The following is a 19,967-nucleotide window of genomic DNA, read 5'->3' on the forward strand; positions in this document are numbered from 1 at the left end:
TCGTTATACTCTAATGGAGTGCTTAATATCTTAAATCACTTTATATCAGATATATATATTTGTGTGCATATATTTATGTATATATTTCTGTGTAGATATGTATATTTGTATGTATCCGTGTATGCATATATATGTATAAACATACACATATGTATATATACATGGGATTAGGAGTTTCCTTTGAGTTTTTAAAATTAAGTTTCATTCACCATGTACTATCTGCTAAAATAACACATATTTATATTTGTCTTGAAGACTTTAAATTTCTGCATTTTGACACCTTGTACTTGTGGCAGTTCTGAAAACAGGATCTAAACTTTATTTCATTTAGTTCTGATATAAGAATAGCATTAAAATTAAGAATCTGTTGAAATTCCCTTAGAAAGTTGTTAATATACTACAGGCTTTGGGCAGAGATTATTGATTTCTTAATTATTTAAAACCAAATTTTGGCTAAATAGAAGTAAAGTTTAGTACTCTGATTCAATTAATATTTACTAAGTGTCTCCTTTGATGTTGGGTACATCTTTTGTGCATTTTCTTGTTTAATCCTCACTGCAGCCTTGGGAGGTAGAGGGTGCTTTCTCTTAGAATAGACAGCATTTTTGGAGCCTCTTCTCTGTGCCAGTGCAAACAAGCAGGCAGGGACCCTCCCCTGGGGAGCCTGCAGGTCAAGGGATGGGCTCAAATGCTGGTCGTGTTTGCGGGTGGTTGAGTCGATCGCTTGTCATTCAGTCTTCCGCTTTCCTCATCTGCAGTAGGATCAGAAGGGATCAGAGCTACTTCAGTTTCTTTTCCTGTTAAAACAAAAAACAAAAAACAAAAAGACTAGAGCACCTCACAGGGCTGGAATAAAGATCAAACCATAGTATTTATGTGAAAGAACATTACCTGTTTAAAAAAAGTGGGGGGGGGGGTGGTTTCAAATGTAAAATATTATCAAAATATGGGGTTTGGTTTTGTTTCAGTAGAAGCTATTCTAACTTCTGGTATATCCCAATTCCTTTATAATGGGGTGCTCATGCTGTCTTAAAGATGCCCTAATTATATTTCTTTGGCCAGTAGTCCTGGTGGTTGCATTTTTGGCATGCCATCTCCAAGAATGTTGCAGTAGATAGAGGCATAACCACTGTGAGTTGTCAGCATGGTCACTTAAGATGTAAATCGTACCACCTTGGGGTGATTTGAGGAGCTGATTCTGTAGTGTGTGCATGGCCAGCCTCCTTGTCATTTTTCATCTTTCCTCTTCCTGCTATTTCCCTACCAGTTCTTTTAGTATTCTTTGTACTTCAACCAAAAATGAGCAGAGAGAAGAGGGAAGGTGAAACCTCTGGCAGTTTTATTGAATTTGTGCCAGCTTGTGAAATAAAACTCCTTGAAATTGTTTCAGTTACTCTGTCACATTGGGTTCAAACCATAAGCTACTACCATTTTTCCTGAAACTCTGACCTCTGTGAAGACCTATAAGCCTGTAAGTAACTGTCCCTGATTTTAGAGTGAGTCATCAGTATCGTCAGCTGACGCTAATCCTGGGCACTGAGTTGGCAAGCGAGGTGCCATCCACTCAGGAAATCCTCATTGTTCTAAGTGGAACGAGAACCGAACTGAGTTTTAAAAAACATTTTTTGTAGCTTTGGATATCCCATGGTGATTTGTTCTGTGTCCTTAAGTAGAGATGTTCCCTGTCAACCTGATCAAGTGCATTTACTGCTGTTCCATTCGTCACTTTGGTTGAACGTTGCATACTTTTGTTCAGAGTTGATTTAGTGCAGGCAAATGTGGATACCGAGGAAGGTGAGGCTTGGAAACTTTCAGTGACCTGCCTGAGGTCACACAGCTGGTAGGTGGCAGAGCTGGAACATAAACCGAGGCATTCTGACTCTGGGGGCTTGGGCTCGATAGTATAATACTAGTAACCCTCTGTTCCATCTCCTTGGCCGTGTCTAGCGGTATCTGCCCTTCCGTGCTCGACAGACTCTCCAGGAAAGGGAGAACCAGCGTCCAGCCCACTTGGGCTCACCTCACAACAATCCACAGTGGCCATGGAGAGGTGAGTGAAGCAGCGGGGCCTTTTCCCTAACACGGGGGACAAAGGAGTCCTCCTCGGACCCCTCACCCCTCCAGCCTGCGAGGTTTTCTGGGCCTGAAGGAATTCCGGAGTTTTAACATTAAGATTTTTTTTTTCATTGAAGTTCATTAATTTTTGGCAGAGCTAGTAATTCTGTTCTCTGAGAAAAGGGGAAAATAATTTTTTTCTTGAGTCTGTAAAAATGATGGTGAGGTTTTAGTGGGACTATTTAAGAAAATTACAGGGAGTGATCTGTTAGTTTTCTTTGTGTGTGTTTAACCTGACCTGGCCCATATCTGTGCCCTTTCCTGGTATATACCAATTGTATTTTAGCCAACGTAAGGTCACGGTGGGCCTCAGGTGTGTCCTGTAATAAAAGTAATGTAGACGCCAGTATTTCTTATGGAATATCATTAGCAGCCGGGCTTCTGACTAAAGAATCAATTGCTAACAACAGTCAGCAAAGGAATGTGGGTGGAAGAAAGAGTGCCTTTTTCTTCACTAGCTTTGTATCAACAACATCAGAAGAGCTTTTTCAAATATGAAAATAAAGGTAGTCATAGCCTGTAGTTAAAAACTGAGTCATGGGGAACGTGTGGGAATATTTTTAATAATGCTCCAAGACTTTAGCAATGACTTTTTTTGAAAAAAAAAAAAAATTTGAAATTTACATAATTATTTTATGTTTCCCTATCTATAATACTAGAGTTGCTGCTATCACTGGAGACTTGAAGGTCCTCAAATTAATGTTATTTCTTATAAAAACATACAATTTAACATTTTATAATATAATTGGCAGCAATTCAAAGATAAGTCATCCAACTATTGGTAGCTTTCTATGACTATGGATTTTGTTTTTCATTTTTACTTTTTGGCCTAGTATAAGACAAAAAGGATAATTTTCCTGAGAGAGATCTTAATAAGTTCTTATTTATGTTGAATAAATCTGTCATAATTACCTAAGATATGAATTAAATTATATTTTCTCTTAGTTTTAGTTATGACTTGATTTTCCCAAAAAAATTCATTCCCAACTGCTGTAATATACAATATTCAATTCGTTGGCTTCAGAGGTTTTGAGGAAAAAATAATAAGTACCATGGGACCCTGTTGTTATGAGAGGAACAGCAACACAAACCACAGCTTATTAACCTCCTGATAAGTCTGTCTGATCAATAAAATTAATTTATTCATTCGCTGACTCTTTTCAATGGTGAAATTACCAAGGAATTAATCGTTAGATAGGAACCTGAAGCATAATTTTGCTATGTAACAGGATATAAGTAATCTAGAATTATATATAAAAATTATATAGAATTAAAATAGAATCCTATTCTCTTTTAGCCTCCCCTGCATATAGAAAAATAACAAGTTGTAATTTTTCAAAAGTGTAGTCCTATAACTTGCATCTGTACCTTTCTGTATTATTTAAATCCAGGATGCATATTTCTGTGTTTACAAGAGAAAATTATTTTTTGGGCCTTTTAGTTCATCCATCTGTCAGGTATATTTAAATCATGTATTTATTGAGAAAAAATATTTGGAAATTGAAATTCTAAAAGAAGTTTAAAAACTACCAGTTCAAATCCTGAAAGTCAACCTTTGCATATCTTAGGATTTTTCTTTGACCATCAGAGGAGGCATACGAATACTTGCTTTATAAAAGATGTGAAAATGGTTCACAGAGGCTATAGGTGCAAACATATCCATCTTTACCTAAAGAATAAATCGTCTCTTGTCACAAAGGGAGGGTGATCCCTGTCAAATCATCAAGGCAGCGCTAAGCACAGACTGCATCTTCTCTTTCTCCTACCAGTAGAGGCAGAGCCAGAATAGTATCAAATACAAGCATCAGGATATGCTATTAGGAAGACCCTAGCATATTAAAACCACTGTAAAGGGGAGAAAAAAATTCTAGCAGATCTAACTTGATTTACTTTTACTTAGATGTACAAGCATAAAATGGGGCTCAAGACTTCTGTAGCTCTTATTCATCTATAAAGCCAAACCAACAGATCACAACTGTTTAAGCATAGATAAAACGGAGAGACCAAGCACATTCAAATTAAACAAAAGTCATTTATTTTGAAGAATGATATTTGTCTGAAATTTAGTCTACAGTACACACTTGCCACTCTTTGTCCCCTTTTGCACTAGGGATGCTTATGACTCTGTGGGTCCCTGATGGTTCATTTCACCCCAGGCTTTTCTCTATTGAGACAACTTTAAAACCTCAAACCTCTTTTCATACAGTGTAGCCTGATGGCCCTTGGCACTACCATTATTTATTTGGCCAGTTGATCCTGTTCATTTGTCATTAGTCCTTGTCGGATCAGCTGGTACCACATGACGTCAATATGCTCTGGAACCCACATTCAAAATTGAGGAATAAAATCATGTCGCAACCTTTTTTAGGTTCTAAAGAATTGGGGTAGCTGGTGGTGGATACCTGAAACTATTAAACTACAACCCAGAACCCATGAATCTCGAAGACAGTTGTATAAAAATGTAGCTTATGAGGGGTGACAGTGGGATTGGGAATGCCATAAGGACCAAACTCCACTTTGTCTAGTTTATGGATGGATGTGTAGAAAAGTAGGGGAAGCAAACAAACAGACAAAGGTACCTAGTGTTCTTTTTTACTTCAATTGCTCTTTTTCACTCTAATTATTATTCTTGTTATTTTTGTGTGTGTGCTAATGAAGGTGTCAGGGATTGATTTAGGTGATGAATGTACAACTATGTAATGGTACTGTAAACAATCGAAAGTACAATTTGTTTTGTATGACTGCGTGGTATGTGAATATATCTCAATAAAATGATGATTAAAAAAAAAAAATTTAACAGAAAAAAAAAAAAAAAAAAAATCATGTCGCAAAACTCACCACATCATGATCAGAGTATTCTGTTGACTTAAAAAAAATTTTTATCAGGGTGAAACAAGTTTTTTTAAAATTCATGTAAAGAACCCTAGTGTGGGAAACATTCATTTCTGAGAAACACTGGCCTGTGGGGACTGTTTAATGTGATGTTAAGTTTGTCCCCATTGCATGATTCACACAAAGCAACTCGGCTTCCCTTAATTATTTATAAATGTGTCCTCCTTGAATGTGTCCAGACCAGTCTGGAAACAGTCTGTGTTTTCATGATGCATCACATCTTCGCCAGACTCAGGTTGACAGAGTGAGCATATTAGGAATCTTCCATTTAGAAGGTGAACGCAGAGAGGAATAGATACAAAATGATGAAGGGTGTGGAAAGTTTGATCTAAAACCTGGTCTGTGACCACTCTGGGTTCTAATTGTGAAGCCACAAGGTAGCCCTAAGAGGAATAAAAGCACCTCATTATGCAGTTTGTTGTACTTATTCCAACAAGAGGAAGCCCCGCGCACGCTGCAGGGAACCAGGAAGCAAAACTGTTTTCTCCCTCAGCGTCTCTCCAGCAGCCTCTGCTGACAAAGCTTATGACCCTGCCAGGTGACAAAGAAGACATATTTAAAGGACCCAGATCGAGTTTCCCAGAGCAGCAGTGAAGGCTGGATTTGGACCTGAGAGACAATAAATCAGTAACCGACCCATTTATCTCACCTTTCACAAGCACCCACTCCAGCTCTTTGAGCATTTTAGTCCTGTTTCCTAGAGGTTCTTCAGCACGAGTGCAGGGTGGGAGAAAGGCAGCTTTAGAACCAAAGTCCTAGACTGATCCCTGGCTTTACCTCTGAGAAGCTCAGGGACTCTGGGATAACCTCCTTAAGCCTCAGTTGCTTCATCTGAACATGAAAATAGCATTCCGCCACAAGGTATCGGGGGGTCCAATGAAATAGTGTCTGCAAAAAGCTCTGAAAACAGCTGCATACCTTACAAGTATTAGATGTTATCTTTCTCCTTCTCAAAGTGCAGTCTCCAGAAGAGACACAGGCTTGGGCATTAGCAGTAGAGTGATGGTGTAGAAAAATGCATTTCTGTTGCTTCTGGTATCCCAAAATCTTATGCTTAGCAATTTATTGGTGTCCTTTCCTTCCTTCCTTCCTTCCCTCCCTCCCTCCCTCCCTCCCATATGGTGTCAGTGTCACCAGGAAACAGTTCAGTGTGACAGTTCAGCATGTTGTGGTTTACTAAAGCTGCTGTTATGCAAAATGCCAGAAATGGATTGGCCTTTATAAAGGGGATTTATTAAGTTACAAGTTTACAGTTCTAAGGCCATAAAAGTGTGCAAACTAAGGCATCAACAAGAGGATACCTTCACTGAAGAAAGGCTGTGGCATCTGGAACACCTGTGTCAGCTTCTGATTCCAGTGGCCTTCTCTTTAAGTGACTGTGGGTTCTCACTTAGCTTCTCTGGGGCAAACTCTGGGCTTCATCTCTTAGCTAATCATCTCCAAACATCTTCCTGTCTGCATCTTCAAGCCTCTGGGTTTGTGTTGGCTCTTAGCTTCTCCTGGGGGCAAACTCTGGATTACGTATTTTAGCTTCTCTCCAGAATGGCGCTCTCAGCTTCTCTGAGCCCCTTCTCTCTGTGAGCTCTCTTAAAGGACTCCAGTAAACTAATCAAGACCCAACCTGAATGGGTAGGGTCACATCTCCCTGGAAACAACTTAATCAAAAAACCCCACCCACAATAGTCTGCACCCATAAGATTGGATTAGAAGAACATGGCTGTCCTGGGATCCATAACGGTCAAACTGGCGCACAGTGATTCCATGGTCTCTTGCCTCCCTGGTGACCCATAGTTCTCACTTTTAAAGGACAGTTTTCCAGACTCTCTGCTTCACGTTGCCTACCGTCCCTCCTTGCACAGTGTTCTCCGCTGTCCTCAAGGTATTAGTCTTAGGACTTGCATTTTCCAGAAGGAACATTACCTGCATACTTTAGTTTTCCATCCCGCATGTCTTCCAGATTATTATAAATTAATCCTAGCACTGATGCCTGGAGCTCTCAGCACTTACGTGCTTCCAGCTAGAGAAGGACCCATGGGCACCTACTTCCGATACCCATCCCTAAGTCCGTTTCCTGTGCTTGAATAAACATTCCCTTTGATTCATTGGGGACTTGCATTTTTAAATGGTTTTATGTCTGCAATCCTGTTAAAGACTTTAAAGTTACAAATAAGTTACATCCATTGATGCTCCAGTTTACTCCAAGTCAATCTTGAGATCACCTGCCGAAGTCAGTGTTTTTACCTCTGTGCCTCATGTTTAGTTACGCTTTCCTCGATCCTCTGAATCAGTCCGCATCTTTATTAAATCCCTCCTCTGCGCCCAGGTTAGAGCAGTTTCCACCAGTGAATTAAATCGCTGATAGGATGTCCCCAGGCTCCCTTCTGAAGAACCGGATGTGGCTGATACGCCCTGTGGAATCCACCGTGGCAAATGCCACAAGCACTGCGGCCGGGTCTGCTTTCACCAGACAGCTCCACTCCTGGGAATGAAGATCCTTCTTCACTCACACTGGGAGAAGTTTCATTTTTCCCACGTCTCAGGTGCCTTCTCTCCCGGAAAAGCAAATGAGTTCTGTGAGCTGGGTCACCTTCGCGCCCCCTTTCTGCCCTCAGAGGTGCGCCCACAAACTGCCCCACGGCAGCCAGGGGTCAGTGTCCTCTTGACGCTGCGTTTCCTCGCAGCAAAGGCCAGATCCCTGTTCTCAGAGAAGCCCTCAGCCACGAGCACCCTGAGTCTTACTTCCAACCCCGAGGGCCCCAGCTTCTCCAGCCCTCTGCCTCTGTGGGATCGTCTAGAGGCTGAAAGAAGATGTTCTCCTTCCCCAACTCATGTCCGCCTGACTGGTTCCCACTGTCGGTACAGAGTAGAGCATGTGAGCTCTCAGTGTCCTGCCAGCTTTTTAAGGAAGTAAAAAAATTTGTGAACCTGAGTGAGTCCCTATTACTCCAGAAGCCAGGTTTAGTTCTCGAGGGAGCAGCTTTTTCAGGGGCAGCTCCCATAGAATGGAGGGGCGTGTTTATTCATGTGTGGAAACTTGTTTACCATAGGAAACAAAGGAGAAGATAATTATGCGAGTAACCATAATGTAATTGCATGCAAGCGTGTATGAGTTGGGGAGGACATCAGAAGGAGAAAGGAGAGAAATATTTTATGTGTCTCCGGTTATCCTGATACATTCCTATCCTAGAGGCTGGAAAGCTCAGCTGGGTATACAGTCCACTCTCTCACTCTCCTGATTCTCCTAATAACCCAAAAAACATGTCCTTGTCATGGTCCTCGGGGGCCTATGAACAATAGAATGGGCCTCTTTTCCTAGATAAGAGATTTGTAGTAAATTTGATGTTTGACCAAGTCTTTTTTCCTTCAAATCTTCTGAGTTTATCTTTGTTTTCCCAAAATTAAATCTAACACTCCCAAACCCCCATCATGCAAACAGAAAGCGATATATCCCTTTTGATTTAAGTTACTTGTTATTACATGAGAGTAAACATCAAGGAAAAATAAGGTCCTGGCTATGATAAGCTCCGTGGACTCTCAGATTCCCACCACGTCCCAACCCCAGTCCCCATGTGTGCTCCGGACTGACCATGTAAAATACGCCATCCTCGCTAGGCTTGCATGAGCTTTCAGCCTCTGGAGAGTGGCCAAAGAAGGAGAGTCCAAACCCGGTGCCCTGCTGAGGGCCACACAGACCCATAAAACCTGAGGCCGGGGACTCCCTCCAGTTTCAGGTTTGTAGTGTCTGCGGCCACATCTCCCCTGAACACTTATGAACCGGTTAGTCCAAAGCACAGGTTGCCGTTATTCCTCCAGTTGACTCCAGCCCGGGCGCAGCCGCCGCCCTGATGACCTGTTGGTGCAGCAGGCTGAGGGCGCCAAGGAAGAGGGCTGGGGCTGCACGCCGGCAGCATTTCTCCTTAGAGTCTCTTGGATTGAGACTTAAAACTGTTTCCCTGGTTACCGAGAGCCCGTTCATTCTGAGGAAGGACAGGGGAGGGGAGTGGCCGTCCAGGCACCTAGAGTGGCAGGTGTCAGGCGTGTGTGTGCACGTGTGAGCTGTGAGCGTGTGTGCACATGTGTGCATGCGGCCTTTCTCACGCACACCATCGTGATGCCCAGGCCCCTCTCCCCTCCTCGGGGAACGAGCAGAAGAGCATCACTTCCTCTGAGGAAATGTATTGTGTGTGCATCCCTTTTCAGAGCATTCTTACAAGTGACGTTTTCAGCATACCCTGCAAGGCTTTGTGAGATACTTCAGACAGGCATCAACTCTCTTTCTAGAAGAGGATAGTTAATAATTGACAAGTGTACAAAAAATTGTAATCAGACCTGCTTTAGAAGGTGCACCATGCGGTCAGTTTTTCTCACTGCATAGGGTAAGTAAACTGTTTCCTTGGGAGAAAAAAGGAGACTATTCGGAAAAAATTAAAAAAAAAGAGTGGGAAGATTGGATTTACTGTAGGCTTATTTTCCATTTGGGAAGGAGGCATACAAATACAGAAGAAGCTGCTCAGGGTCAGTGCTGCCAGTGCGGGGGGGAGCCGATTTTCTGGTCCCTGCTTCTCCTGTTGGCCCCCCCTCTAGCTGAACACCCCCTTTATAGTCACCAGGAATGAGAAATTAAAACCTTCAGATCTTTTGCCTCATATTTGTGGCCGCTTTCATTTTCCATTTGAACGTTTTAACTCTAGAATTTTGTCAGACAGGGTCACTTTTTTTTTTAACGGAAATATGTAGAAAATACCGAGTGCCATATCCCAGTCCACCCCCCCACACACACACGCACGCACAGTTTGCCCTGTTATTAACATTTTGTGTTTGTGTAGTCCATTTGTTACAACTGATGAACCAATATTATTATAATTATATTATTAACTAGAATCCATAGTTTATATTAGGGCTCACTCTTTGTGTTATACAGTTCTGCGGTTTTTGTTTTTTTTTTTTAACTTTTATTGTGGTAACATATATACAACTTTAAAACTTCCCATTTTAATGACTGTGAAGAATACAGTTCAGTGGTGGTACTTACATTTACAGTGTTGTGCTACCATCACCGCCATCTATTACCCAAAATTTTCAATCATCCTAAACAGAAACTTGAATCAATTAGACATTAACTTCCCATTCCCTGCACATTATCCCACCCCCACCCGGCCCCTGGCAACCTGTACTCTAAATTCTAAATATGAATTTGCATATTCTATTTATTTTATATACATGAGATTATACAATGATTGTCCTTTTGTGTCTGGTTTATTTCATTCAACATGATGTCTTCGAGGTTCATCCACGTTGTAGCTTGCATCAGAACTCCTTTTCATATCTGAGTAATATTCGACTGTGTGTTGAGTTGCCTCAACCTTTTGGCTTTTGTAAATAATGCTGCATGTGCAAATAGGCTTGAGTTCCTGCTTTCAGTTCTTTGGGTTATATACATAGAAGTGGGATTGACAGGCCATGTGAGAATTCTATACTTAACTTTTTGAGGAACTGCCAAACTGTTGTCCACAGTGGCTGCACCATTTTACATTCCCACCAACAATGCCCAAGGGCTCCTATTTCTCCACACCCTCACCAACACTTGCTGTTTTCCTTTTTTTTTTTTTTCTTTTTTTTTTTCCGTAAATAGCCATTCCAGTGAGTGTGGAGTAGCATGTCATTGTGGTTATGATTTGCATTTCATTAAAGGCCAATGGTGTTGAGCATCTTTTCATATGCTTATTGGCCATTTATATATGTTCTGTGGAGAAATATCTATTCAAGTCCTTTACCCCTTTTTAAATTGGGTTGTTTGTCTTTTTGTTGTTGAGTTGTAGGAGTTCTTTATGTATTCTGGATATGAAACCCTTATCAGATAAATGGTTTCCAAATATTTTTCTCCCATTCTGTAAGTTTGCTTTTCACTTTCTTGATAAAGTCCTGTGATGCACAAAAGTTTTTAATTTTGATGAAGTCAAATTTAGTGTTTCTTTTGTTCTTTGTGCTTTTGGTATAAAGTCTAAAACTCCATTGCCTAATACAAGGTCCTGAAGATGTTCCCCTATGTTTTCTTAGGGAGTTTTATTGTTTTATTTTTTCTATTTAGGTCTTGATGCATTTTAAATTAATTTTTTGTATATGGCATGAGGTGGGGGTTTACTTTCATTCTTTTGCAGGTGAATGTCCAGTTTTCTAAGCACCATTTGTTGAGGAGACTATACTTTCCCTTTGAGTGGACTGGCACCTTGTCAAAACTTCATTGGCCATAGATGTGAGGGTTTATTTCTGAGCTCTCATTGATCTATACGTCTGTCCTTGTGCCAGTACCACACTGTTCTGATGGTACTTTGTAATAAGTTTAAAAATCAGGAAGTGTGAGTCCTCCAACTTAGTTAATCTTTTTATGATGGTTTTGACTATTCAGGGTCCCCGACCTTCCATATGAATTTGATGATTAGCTTTTCTATTTCTGCAAAGAAGGACTGCAAATAATTTTGGGTAGAAGTGACATCTTTACAATATTCAGTCTTCCAATTCATGAATATAGAATGTCCTTCCCTTTATTTAGGTCTTCCTTAATTTCTCTCAGCAGCGTTTTATAGTTTTCTGTGTATAAGTCCTTTACATCCTTAGTTAAATTTATTTTTATATATTTCATTCCTTTAGTTACTATTAGAAGTGGAATTTTTTTCTTGATTCCCTCTTCAGATTGTTCATTGGTAGTATACAGAAACATCACCTGATGTTTGTGTGTTAATTTCATTTCCCACCACTTTGCTGAAGTCATTTATTAGCTCTAGCGGCTCTGTTGTAGATTTTTCAGGGTTTCTATATGTAGTATTGTATCATCTGCAAATAGGGAATGTTTTGCTTCTTTCTTTCCAGTCTGGATGTCTTTTATTTCCTTTTCCTGCCTAATTTGTCTGGCTAGAACTTTCAGTAGAATGTTGAGTAACAGTGGTGAAAGCTTTCACCATTGAGTATGATGTTAGCTGTGGGTTTTTCATGTTGAAGACATTCCCTTCCATTCCTAGTTTTCTGAATGTTTTTATCAAGAGGCGGTGCTGGATTTTGTCAATTACCTTTTCTACATACAGGGTCCCTTTTGATATATGAGTTGAAGCCTGAACAAATATGAAACTTCCACATATGTTTGCTGCAAGCAAATAAAATGGACAGCAGAGTTAACCTAGCATCATTCCATGCCTACTTATTGCTTTGCTGCACTGATGGTTGTCCTTTTGTTTAGGGAGATTGTAAAAAGACTAAAAAATGTAAGCGATACTATACAGAAAATTGAGGATTTGATGGCCAGTTAAATGTACCTTAAAAATAAATCCAAGATAACTAGGCATTAATTAATCATTGAGCATCAAGGTGGGGATGGAGGCAGATTGAAGGGGAGAAGGTAAGAACGTTGGTGTTGAACAGTTTACATATGGAACTGTGCAAGTATTTTAGGCAGCAAGTGATACCCAGGAATGGCTGGCATTTCAGTAGCCAAGGAGTGTATGAAATGGTCTAGAGAGAAAAATCCAAGATCAAGGGTTTTGCCCTTTCATTCAGTAATTGTGTGACTTTGTACAAATCATGCCCCAGCCTCCAAATCATAAGCCCCTCATCTTTGAATTGAAGGTCCTCATAAGAGCTGTTCTTTATTAGACAATTAAGTGTGAAAATGCCTGCAGTAGAAATTGTTAAATTTGTAAAGTTGTTAATGATGATGATGATCTGTTCTAATTAATAAAGTGTTCTCTTTGATAAATTTTGTTAAAAAAAAAGAAAAAAAGATGTTTCTTTTTGTTTTTTGTTTGTTTTGGGGGGGATAATAGTTTCAGGTATTTATTTCTAACTATCACAATACATTAAAACCTAAAAAGTGTTATCTATATAGTGCGTAAGAACATCCACCAGAGTGACCTCTCAACTCCATTTGAATTTTATTTTTTAAATAAGAAGTTAAAATACAAATGTGTTAGAATTCACCAGTTTTGGTAGTAATGATTTGATCAATCAGTCTGACATTTTGATTGTAGCGTTGTAAAATTATTTATTATAAAACAGTTTTTGGTTGTTCTAAGAATATGTCTTCCAGTTTTAACAGTAACTCATTTTAATTTTAATTTTGAAAATTCTCCAGCATGCTTAATTTGGAAAAACAGCCAAATGAAAACGGAGTGTCTATTCAGAATGAAAATTTTGAAGAAATTATAAATTTACCCATTGGCTCTAAACCATCCAGATTAGATGTCACCACCGAGAACCCCGAAATTCCTTTGAATCCAATTTTGGCCTTTGATGATGACGGGACCCTTGGGCCCCTGCCTCAGGTAGATGGTGTTCAAACACAGCAGACAGCAGGTAAGCGTAATCTGTAATTAGCAGATTACTTCTGTAATTGTCGGAAACATACAACCCCAAAAGAGCAAACGAACTGTTCCCTTGTGCAGTGTGTCTGGGGGGAATCTGAGGGGCCAAATAAGCCACAGGGAATGATTGTGTTTGGAGGATAGAAATTGGATTTCAGGTTGGACTGGAAAACTTCTAGCGCAGCCCTCGCATTGCCCGGCCGCTGTCACTGTCAGCAGGTGCTTCATGTAAAGACAAGGCTGCCCCACCGCCCCACCATTGTAAGACCATCGAGCTGAGTTCTTCCCCCGGGGAAAAGGTTTTGGAGTTTTTCCCCTTTTCTCAGCTCTTGAGATATTTGAAGACTGCCATCATATTCTCTCAACATTTTTCTCTTGTTTTGGGTTTAAACAGCCTGGATGATTGTCCTTTTTAAAGGTGACATCAGATGATGGACAGTTATGATTGATGTACCGTCACCAGTATCAGACTAAGCCAAGAATGCTCCGTCCCTTGGGCTCTCTAGTACACTTGGGCTCTCTAAACTGGGACCTAAAGTTCACCTGAAGTCTTTGTACAAAAAGGACAGTCATTTTACAGGACCCAAAGAAATAAGGAGCAGCATCAAATATTACAGACTCAGCAGTCGTGTCATAGCAGGCAGTCCCCTCACAGAGCTGAGGATGCAGGAGGTCACCCAGCAACATCTCTTTTCAAGCCCCTGTGGATCCTGTGGGCTTCTCTTGCCAGCAGATGGCTGTCCCATGTTGGCCAACATCTCTCTCCATCCTGTCAGGAATAGAGCTGCCCTAAGCCACGGTGCTGAACATGGGGTCGGTGTAGAATCACTTGTGGTCAACTTGTTTTGCAGTTTACTTCCCATCTGTGAACCTGTAACAGGTATTTTCCACTGAACCGGTTGGAGATGCCAGTGTGGAGGCATCCATCCAAATGAAGTTAGCCATTTTTCCTCCTCTAACCTCTTGACCTTAGGAGTGTGATTTTAGTGAACCCCACTTTTCTAGGTTATGGAAGGAAGCCATAACATCTCTTTGAGGTCTGACGTTCTGATTAAGCTTTTGGGAACAATCCATGACTCCAATGTTGGTGGAAATTCTCGTGGTACAGCTTCCTGCTTTGTCATGTCACGGATTCCAGATTTGTGTCTTCTGTTACTGCATTGTCATTGTTGTCCTTTTCTTCTCTGGAAGCACAGGCCAGTGCCTATGACCTTGGGTGGTATCAGGGTTCTTTTGGGGTTGTGACTGTGTATCAAGCATTATTTAACCTCAGCACATTTTTAGAGCCCTAAACATTGGGTGTTACACATACAAGACAATGAATATTCCCTAACCATAAAGAAAACAATACTCTTGATGCATGCAGTTTAGAAAAGTAAATAAGATCTCCTAAGTTGAAGTAAAGAAGATGTTTTATTGGTAGAATTCATTTGACTATAGAAGACCATGAACCCTGATTAATTGCCTCTGCTTAGGTAAGACAATGTATATGAAAGCGTGACCAAGCTTAAAAATGTGAGATATTATAATGAGATGTTTGATAAATGTCATATTAATGTGTTCTTTTTTTCTGTCCCCTAATATAGAAGTTATATGAGCATTTCTTCTGAAGAACCAAAGCTGAGATTTAATAAGAATTTCTACGAATAATGGAAATCCTTCTATGCTATAAAGGAGCATCCCCCCCTCCAGTTTTCTAAAGATTTCTTGAACATGATTTTGAAAAGACTTTATTAAAACCAGCTAAAGACAACAGACTGGATAGCTTTTCTAGTAATTTTCATCAATAGAAAAAAAAAAAATGCTCCTTATTCTTCAGTACTTTAAAATGGCTTTTTCCAGTGTGCTCCTTCTTAGCAAATCAATATTTTTCTGCATTCTTTAAAAGATAAGAGCATTTGGCTATAAAAGAAATGGGCTGACTAGGCATGTTTCATGTAGATATTTTGGTCTTAAAAGTTAACATGTAAAATTGGCAAAATAAAAATATGTACCTTTTACAATATAATACTTGAAAAGTAAGTACCTCTTTGCTCTACAAGTAGAGTGAATAAGGGAGGTGTTTAAATTAAGCCTATTTGTTTAAATATTATTGCAAAGAGCTCTATTTGTAGAGACAAATTGTAGGTAGATTACCAGGTTCTTATAAATGCAACTTGTACATGGACATTCTGCAAACTCAATTGTCATTACATTCTTGCATCTCGTTTTGCAAAAGCATACTAAAAAGTTTTAAAATGTGAGGAAAAAAACATTATTTTTTCAGAGCAGGAAATAATTTACTGTCCACTTAAATGGTGTATTTATAAAGTTTTTCCAGATGAACTAATCAAATAAATTAGAAAAATGTGACAACATTGCAAATTTGGTTTATTAGATCGCATTGCTTCTTATGTAACTATGAGAGAATGTTACTGATGATCCAGGGTTATTTCTGAAGTCTGTATATTGCTGCTGTCCCTAGCGATGGTGGGACTTATCTTTGCCTTACTTGATCACAAATTATGCGGGAGGAAATAAAGACTTAATATTTCTTTAAATAAAAAAAGAATTTGATTTTGCTCGTTTAAGAGCAATGAAGAAATGATGGAATGTTGACTCTGTTTTGCACATGGGACACAGTCCAGTCCATCAGCTTTCCATTTTTCATTCTTATCCTTCACTTTTGCTGCTGAGCTTAGCTGTACGAACGTGCACTTTTATTTGCTATTATAAATTCAGCTTTGTTTTACCATTTTAGAGACTACTAATAACTGTTGAAGGAGAAGGAACACAGGTTTTTATATGAAGTGTTGAAAAAGGTAAACGTCTGCCCCTACAGTGTGTTGTTTTATTGAAAGAGGGACTGGCTAATCTACTAGATTGAATGGGAGACTTTTCGCCTATTCATCCATTGGGACTGTCTCTTTCAAACCCATGTGTGTGGTCTTCAGTAACAGCTATAATTTGTTAAAACATTAATTTGGGGGTTTTCCCATTTTCAGTTGTCCATGTATTTTAAAAATATAGTCACTATATTAAAAAAAAAAAAAAGTGTTCCAAGAAACAAACAAACAAAAAAGCTGTTTTATTTATTTCAGTCTACCTAGCATGAAATACCAAATAAAATGTGCTTGGCATAGTTTTACTTGTAGGTTTCTCACAAATTATAACTTAGGCTGAGCCTTGAGCTTTCAACCTGCCCTTCCTTTTGCCTCGGTGACATTTCCCCAGCTTCCCCTGTGGAATCAGCCTGTAGAATAGGTTTATTTAAAATTTAGAGCACTAGGGCTATCTTGGCTAACGTTTCCTTTTTCAAGGATTGTTTTTTAAACTTGTGCAATTATTAACAAAGACCAAAAGCCCGCTAATAATAAAGTTTTATTTAGAAGAGGTGTAAAATTCTCAACTAAGTTGCATTCAGGACGACACAGCTAGAGGCTGCCTGTCACCTTGAAAATGGCCGGTGGCTTGCCGTCCACCACCTTCTGGCCTGGGGTGTCCGCAGAATGGCACCACACCAAGGGGAGTACTCGGGGATCGAGTGTGACCCTCACCATAGGATGAGGGCACGTGGGCCTCTAGTCTCCTTCCCTCACCATGGCAGGTGGCCAGACCAGTTCAGTCCCTGGCCAGCCATGGACTCGGCAGGTAGGGAGCCTCCCGTGCTGACAGGGAAGGCAAGGTCAAGTGTCTCCTGCAGGTCTCGCTCTCTAGTGGGATGTTCCAATAAAAGCAAATCTCCAACGGAATTCTCTCACATAAGCAAGTGTTTATGAGCAAGCAGACCCTCTGGAGGGCTTGGGGAAGTTCCCTCCCTGCTCACAGGCAGTCCCATAAACGCCTTGACCCAAAGATTCACGGGGAAGCAGCCGCACTGGTATCCTAAGGCGGAACTGGGTAACCGGGTTAGATCAGGCAGCAGTCCTTAACTGGCTGGAAAGAAGGGGGCCAGCAGGAGCAAACACAGCTGTGGACCTGAGAAATTAAAATCAAAAGGCATGAGTTTGCAGAATTTGCCGATTCTCACACCTCATTCAAGTGTGTTGCCTGTAAAACTCTTTCACCTTTCAAACTCCACTCACCAATAAAAACATCCCTGTACTGACTGATACTCTGCTGTAGATTTAGATGGTGGTATTTAAAACCTCTGCCTAGCCACTTGAACGGGGTGCTTCAGATGCTGTCTAACTCACCCCTAGGATGAGGTTCAATTTAAATTACACCCTACAGTGTATACTAAAGTGTATTACTGTGCAGCATTTTAACAGGCACCAATAAATTCTCCCTTCTTCTGTATTCCTCTTTTTTTTAATGAATGGAAATTGTTCAACCATGGCCCTCATCTGTTTTGGACATAGAACATTAAAAGGCATGCTGAAATAGCTAGTGGATCAGATTACAGAAAGCAGTTTTTAAAAACGACCTTACTTTCAAGAAACACCACACACATACACAACCCATCCTGCTTTTGCTCCCAAATACCTAAGTTTTCACTCGGAAATATCTTGCTTGTCATTTGCTCACATCCTTCAATGCCTCACTGAACACTTGGGGCCAAGAAGTCAGAAAGAGAAGTCAGTGCACAGTATCCTTCACAGCTTCTGTGGCCCTATCAGTCAGTGTCCCAGCTCCTCCACCCTTACTGTCTCCTTCACCGTGCCTGCCTTCTCCTTCCAGCCCAACCCAGCCATGTACTTTTGCCCTTCACCATCTTCCCTTTCAGCTCTAATAGCATTGCACAGAGACCTCATCCACATTTGTTTCCCACTTAAATGCAGATGAATAACAAATTTTAATTTCCAACCCTGACTCAATTCAGTGGTTTTTAGTAGATTCACGGATTGTACACCCATCACCACTATCAAATTTCAGAACATTTCTTCACTCCAAAAAGAAACCCTGTACGTTTCAGCAGCTGCTTTCCATTATCCTTTTCTCCCTAGTCCCTGGCAACCACTGATCTACTTCCTGTCTCTGTACATTTGTATAAATGGAATGGTACAACATGTGGTCTTTTGTGACTGGCTTCTTGCACTTACTATGTTTTCAAGGTTCATCCGTTTTGTAGCATGGATCACAGCTTTGTTCCTTTTTATAGCTGAATAATATTCCATTGTGTGGTGTTTCAGTTTCCTAAGGATGCCAGAATCCAATATACCAAAAAAAGGGTTGACTTTTCAATGCAGTTTTATTAGGTTACAAATTTACATTTCTAATCCCATGAAACTGTCCAAATTAAGGCATCAAGAGAAAGATACCCTCTCTGAGGAAAGGCTGCTGGTGTCCAGGGGTCCTCTATCACATGGGAAGGTACATTATGATATCTGCCAGTCCTCCTCTCCTGATTCTGGTTTCAATAACTGTCTCCAAAATGTCTCTGGGTGTTTCTCACCTCTCTCCAAGAGTTCTCTTCAAGGACTCCAGTAAAGGATTAAGACCGACCTTGAATTGGGTGAGTCACCTCTCCATGGAAACAACCTAACCAAAAGGGCTCACCTACAATAGGTCTTCATCCACAAAAATGGATTAAAAGAGCATGGCCTTTTGTGGAGGTATGTAACAGCTCCAAACCAACAAATATGGATAGACCAAAATTTCTTTATCCATTCATCAGTTGATGGACATTGGGTTGTTTCTACATTTTGGCTATTGTAGATAATTCTGTTCTGAACCAGTGTGTAAAAGTTTTCATGTGGCCTCAAGGTCAGCCAGAGGTGAAAGCTTAGGGCCTTATCCGTTCTTTCCTGAGTGCAAGCACTGTCCTAAGCTTGCATGGCCCTCTAGAGTCTCAGGAATAGGTTGGAGCTATTTGAAGCCCCTTTGCGCATCTCATTACTCAGCTTTTCATTTTAAACTTTTTAGTGGGTCCATTGTTTGCCCCAACTTTTATCCATCAACTCAGGCAGCCATGCCATGAAAACACTTTGCCCAGGGAAGTATACTCAGCAGATGACTCCCTGGGAGGAGGCTTTTAGGACTGAGTGATCGATAAAGCAAGCCTTTCTAGTTAGACCTTCAAGGGAATCACCAGACAGATCAAATAATGACAACTCTTTGGAAATGAGGCCCATCTGTTCTCTCCAGTCCTAGGAATGTGGACTGTTATTTTCAAGGCTACTGCCGAGCTGGGAGAAGAGATGGAATTGGGTAAGTTAAAAATGCTATGAAGCTCACTGTTCTTGCCAAGATTGGCCATTTTTCTTGCATAAGTTCTCCATAGGTTGCTGCAAACCTTTGGTTAATTTCTAGAATTCTGAAAAAGTTGATTCTGACAAATTTTGCCTTTTTGTTGTTGTTGCTTTTAATAAGGGGTGAATTTTCAGAGGTTTTTATCCACCATTTTTGCTGACATCACTCATATTAATCTTTGAAAATGCAAGGGAAGTTCTGCTTTAGAGTGTGTTCATGGTAGACATACAATAGGGATGAATTTCACCAGGCGTATGCCAGCCCATAAGCTGCAGATTCAGGAATGCATAGTTTCAGAAAGAATAGCTTTATTAAGACAATATCTAAGAAAGTTTTGAATATTGCCCATGTAGTTGTGTTTTAGAGAGCTGCACTGGAAAAGAAGAGAAGATGGAGAAGGAAAGAGGAAGGAATATTAGAAATAGTGATAGCTGATTG

At 40.3% G+C, this 19,967-nt stretch overlaps 1 protein-coding gene across 11 annotated transcripts in view; it reads left to right on the forward strand.

Annotated features, from left to right (window-relative positions):
- Positions 1-15,111, forward strand: part of MAP7 (microtubule associated protein 7) — a 174,749-nt gene extending 159,638 nt beyond the window's left edge. For all 11 annotated transcript variants that reach the window (XM_037842476.1, XM_037842480.1, XM_037842481.1 and 8 more), the window contains 3 exons: positions 1,948-2,050; positions 13,130-13,350; positions 14,945-15,111. In XM_037842476.1, the coding sequence (XP_037698404.1) occupies positions 1,948-2,050; positions 13,130-13,350; positions 14,945-14,955 (335 nt within the window). In that variant the 3' untranslated portion in view covers positions 14,956-15,111. The remainder of the gene's footprint in view (positions 1-1,947; positions 2,051-13,129; positions 13,351-14,944) is intronic.
- Positions 15,112-19,967: the final 4,856 nt, after the last annotated feature.

Source organism: Choloepus didactylus, chromosome 7, assembly GCF_015220235.1.
Source record: "Choloepus didactylus isolate mChoDid1 chromosome 7, mChoDid1.pri, whole genome shotgun sequence".
Classification (NCBI taxonomy): domain Eukaryota; kingdom Metazoa; phylum Chordata; class Mammalia; order Pilosa; family Megalonychidae; genus Choloepus; species Choloepus didactylus.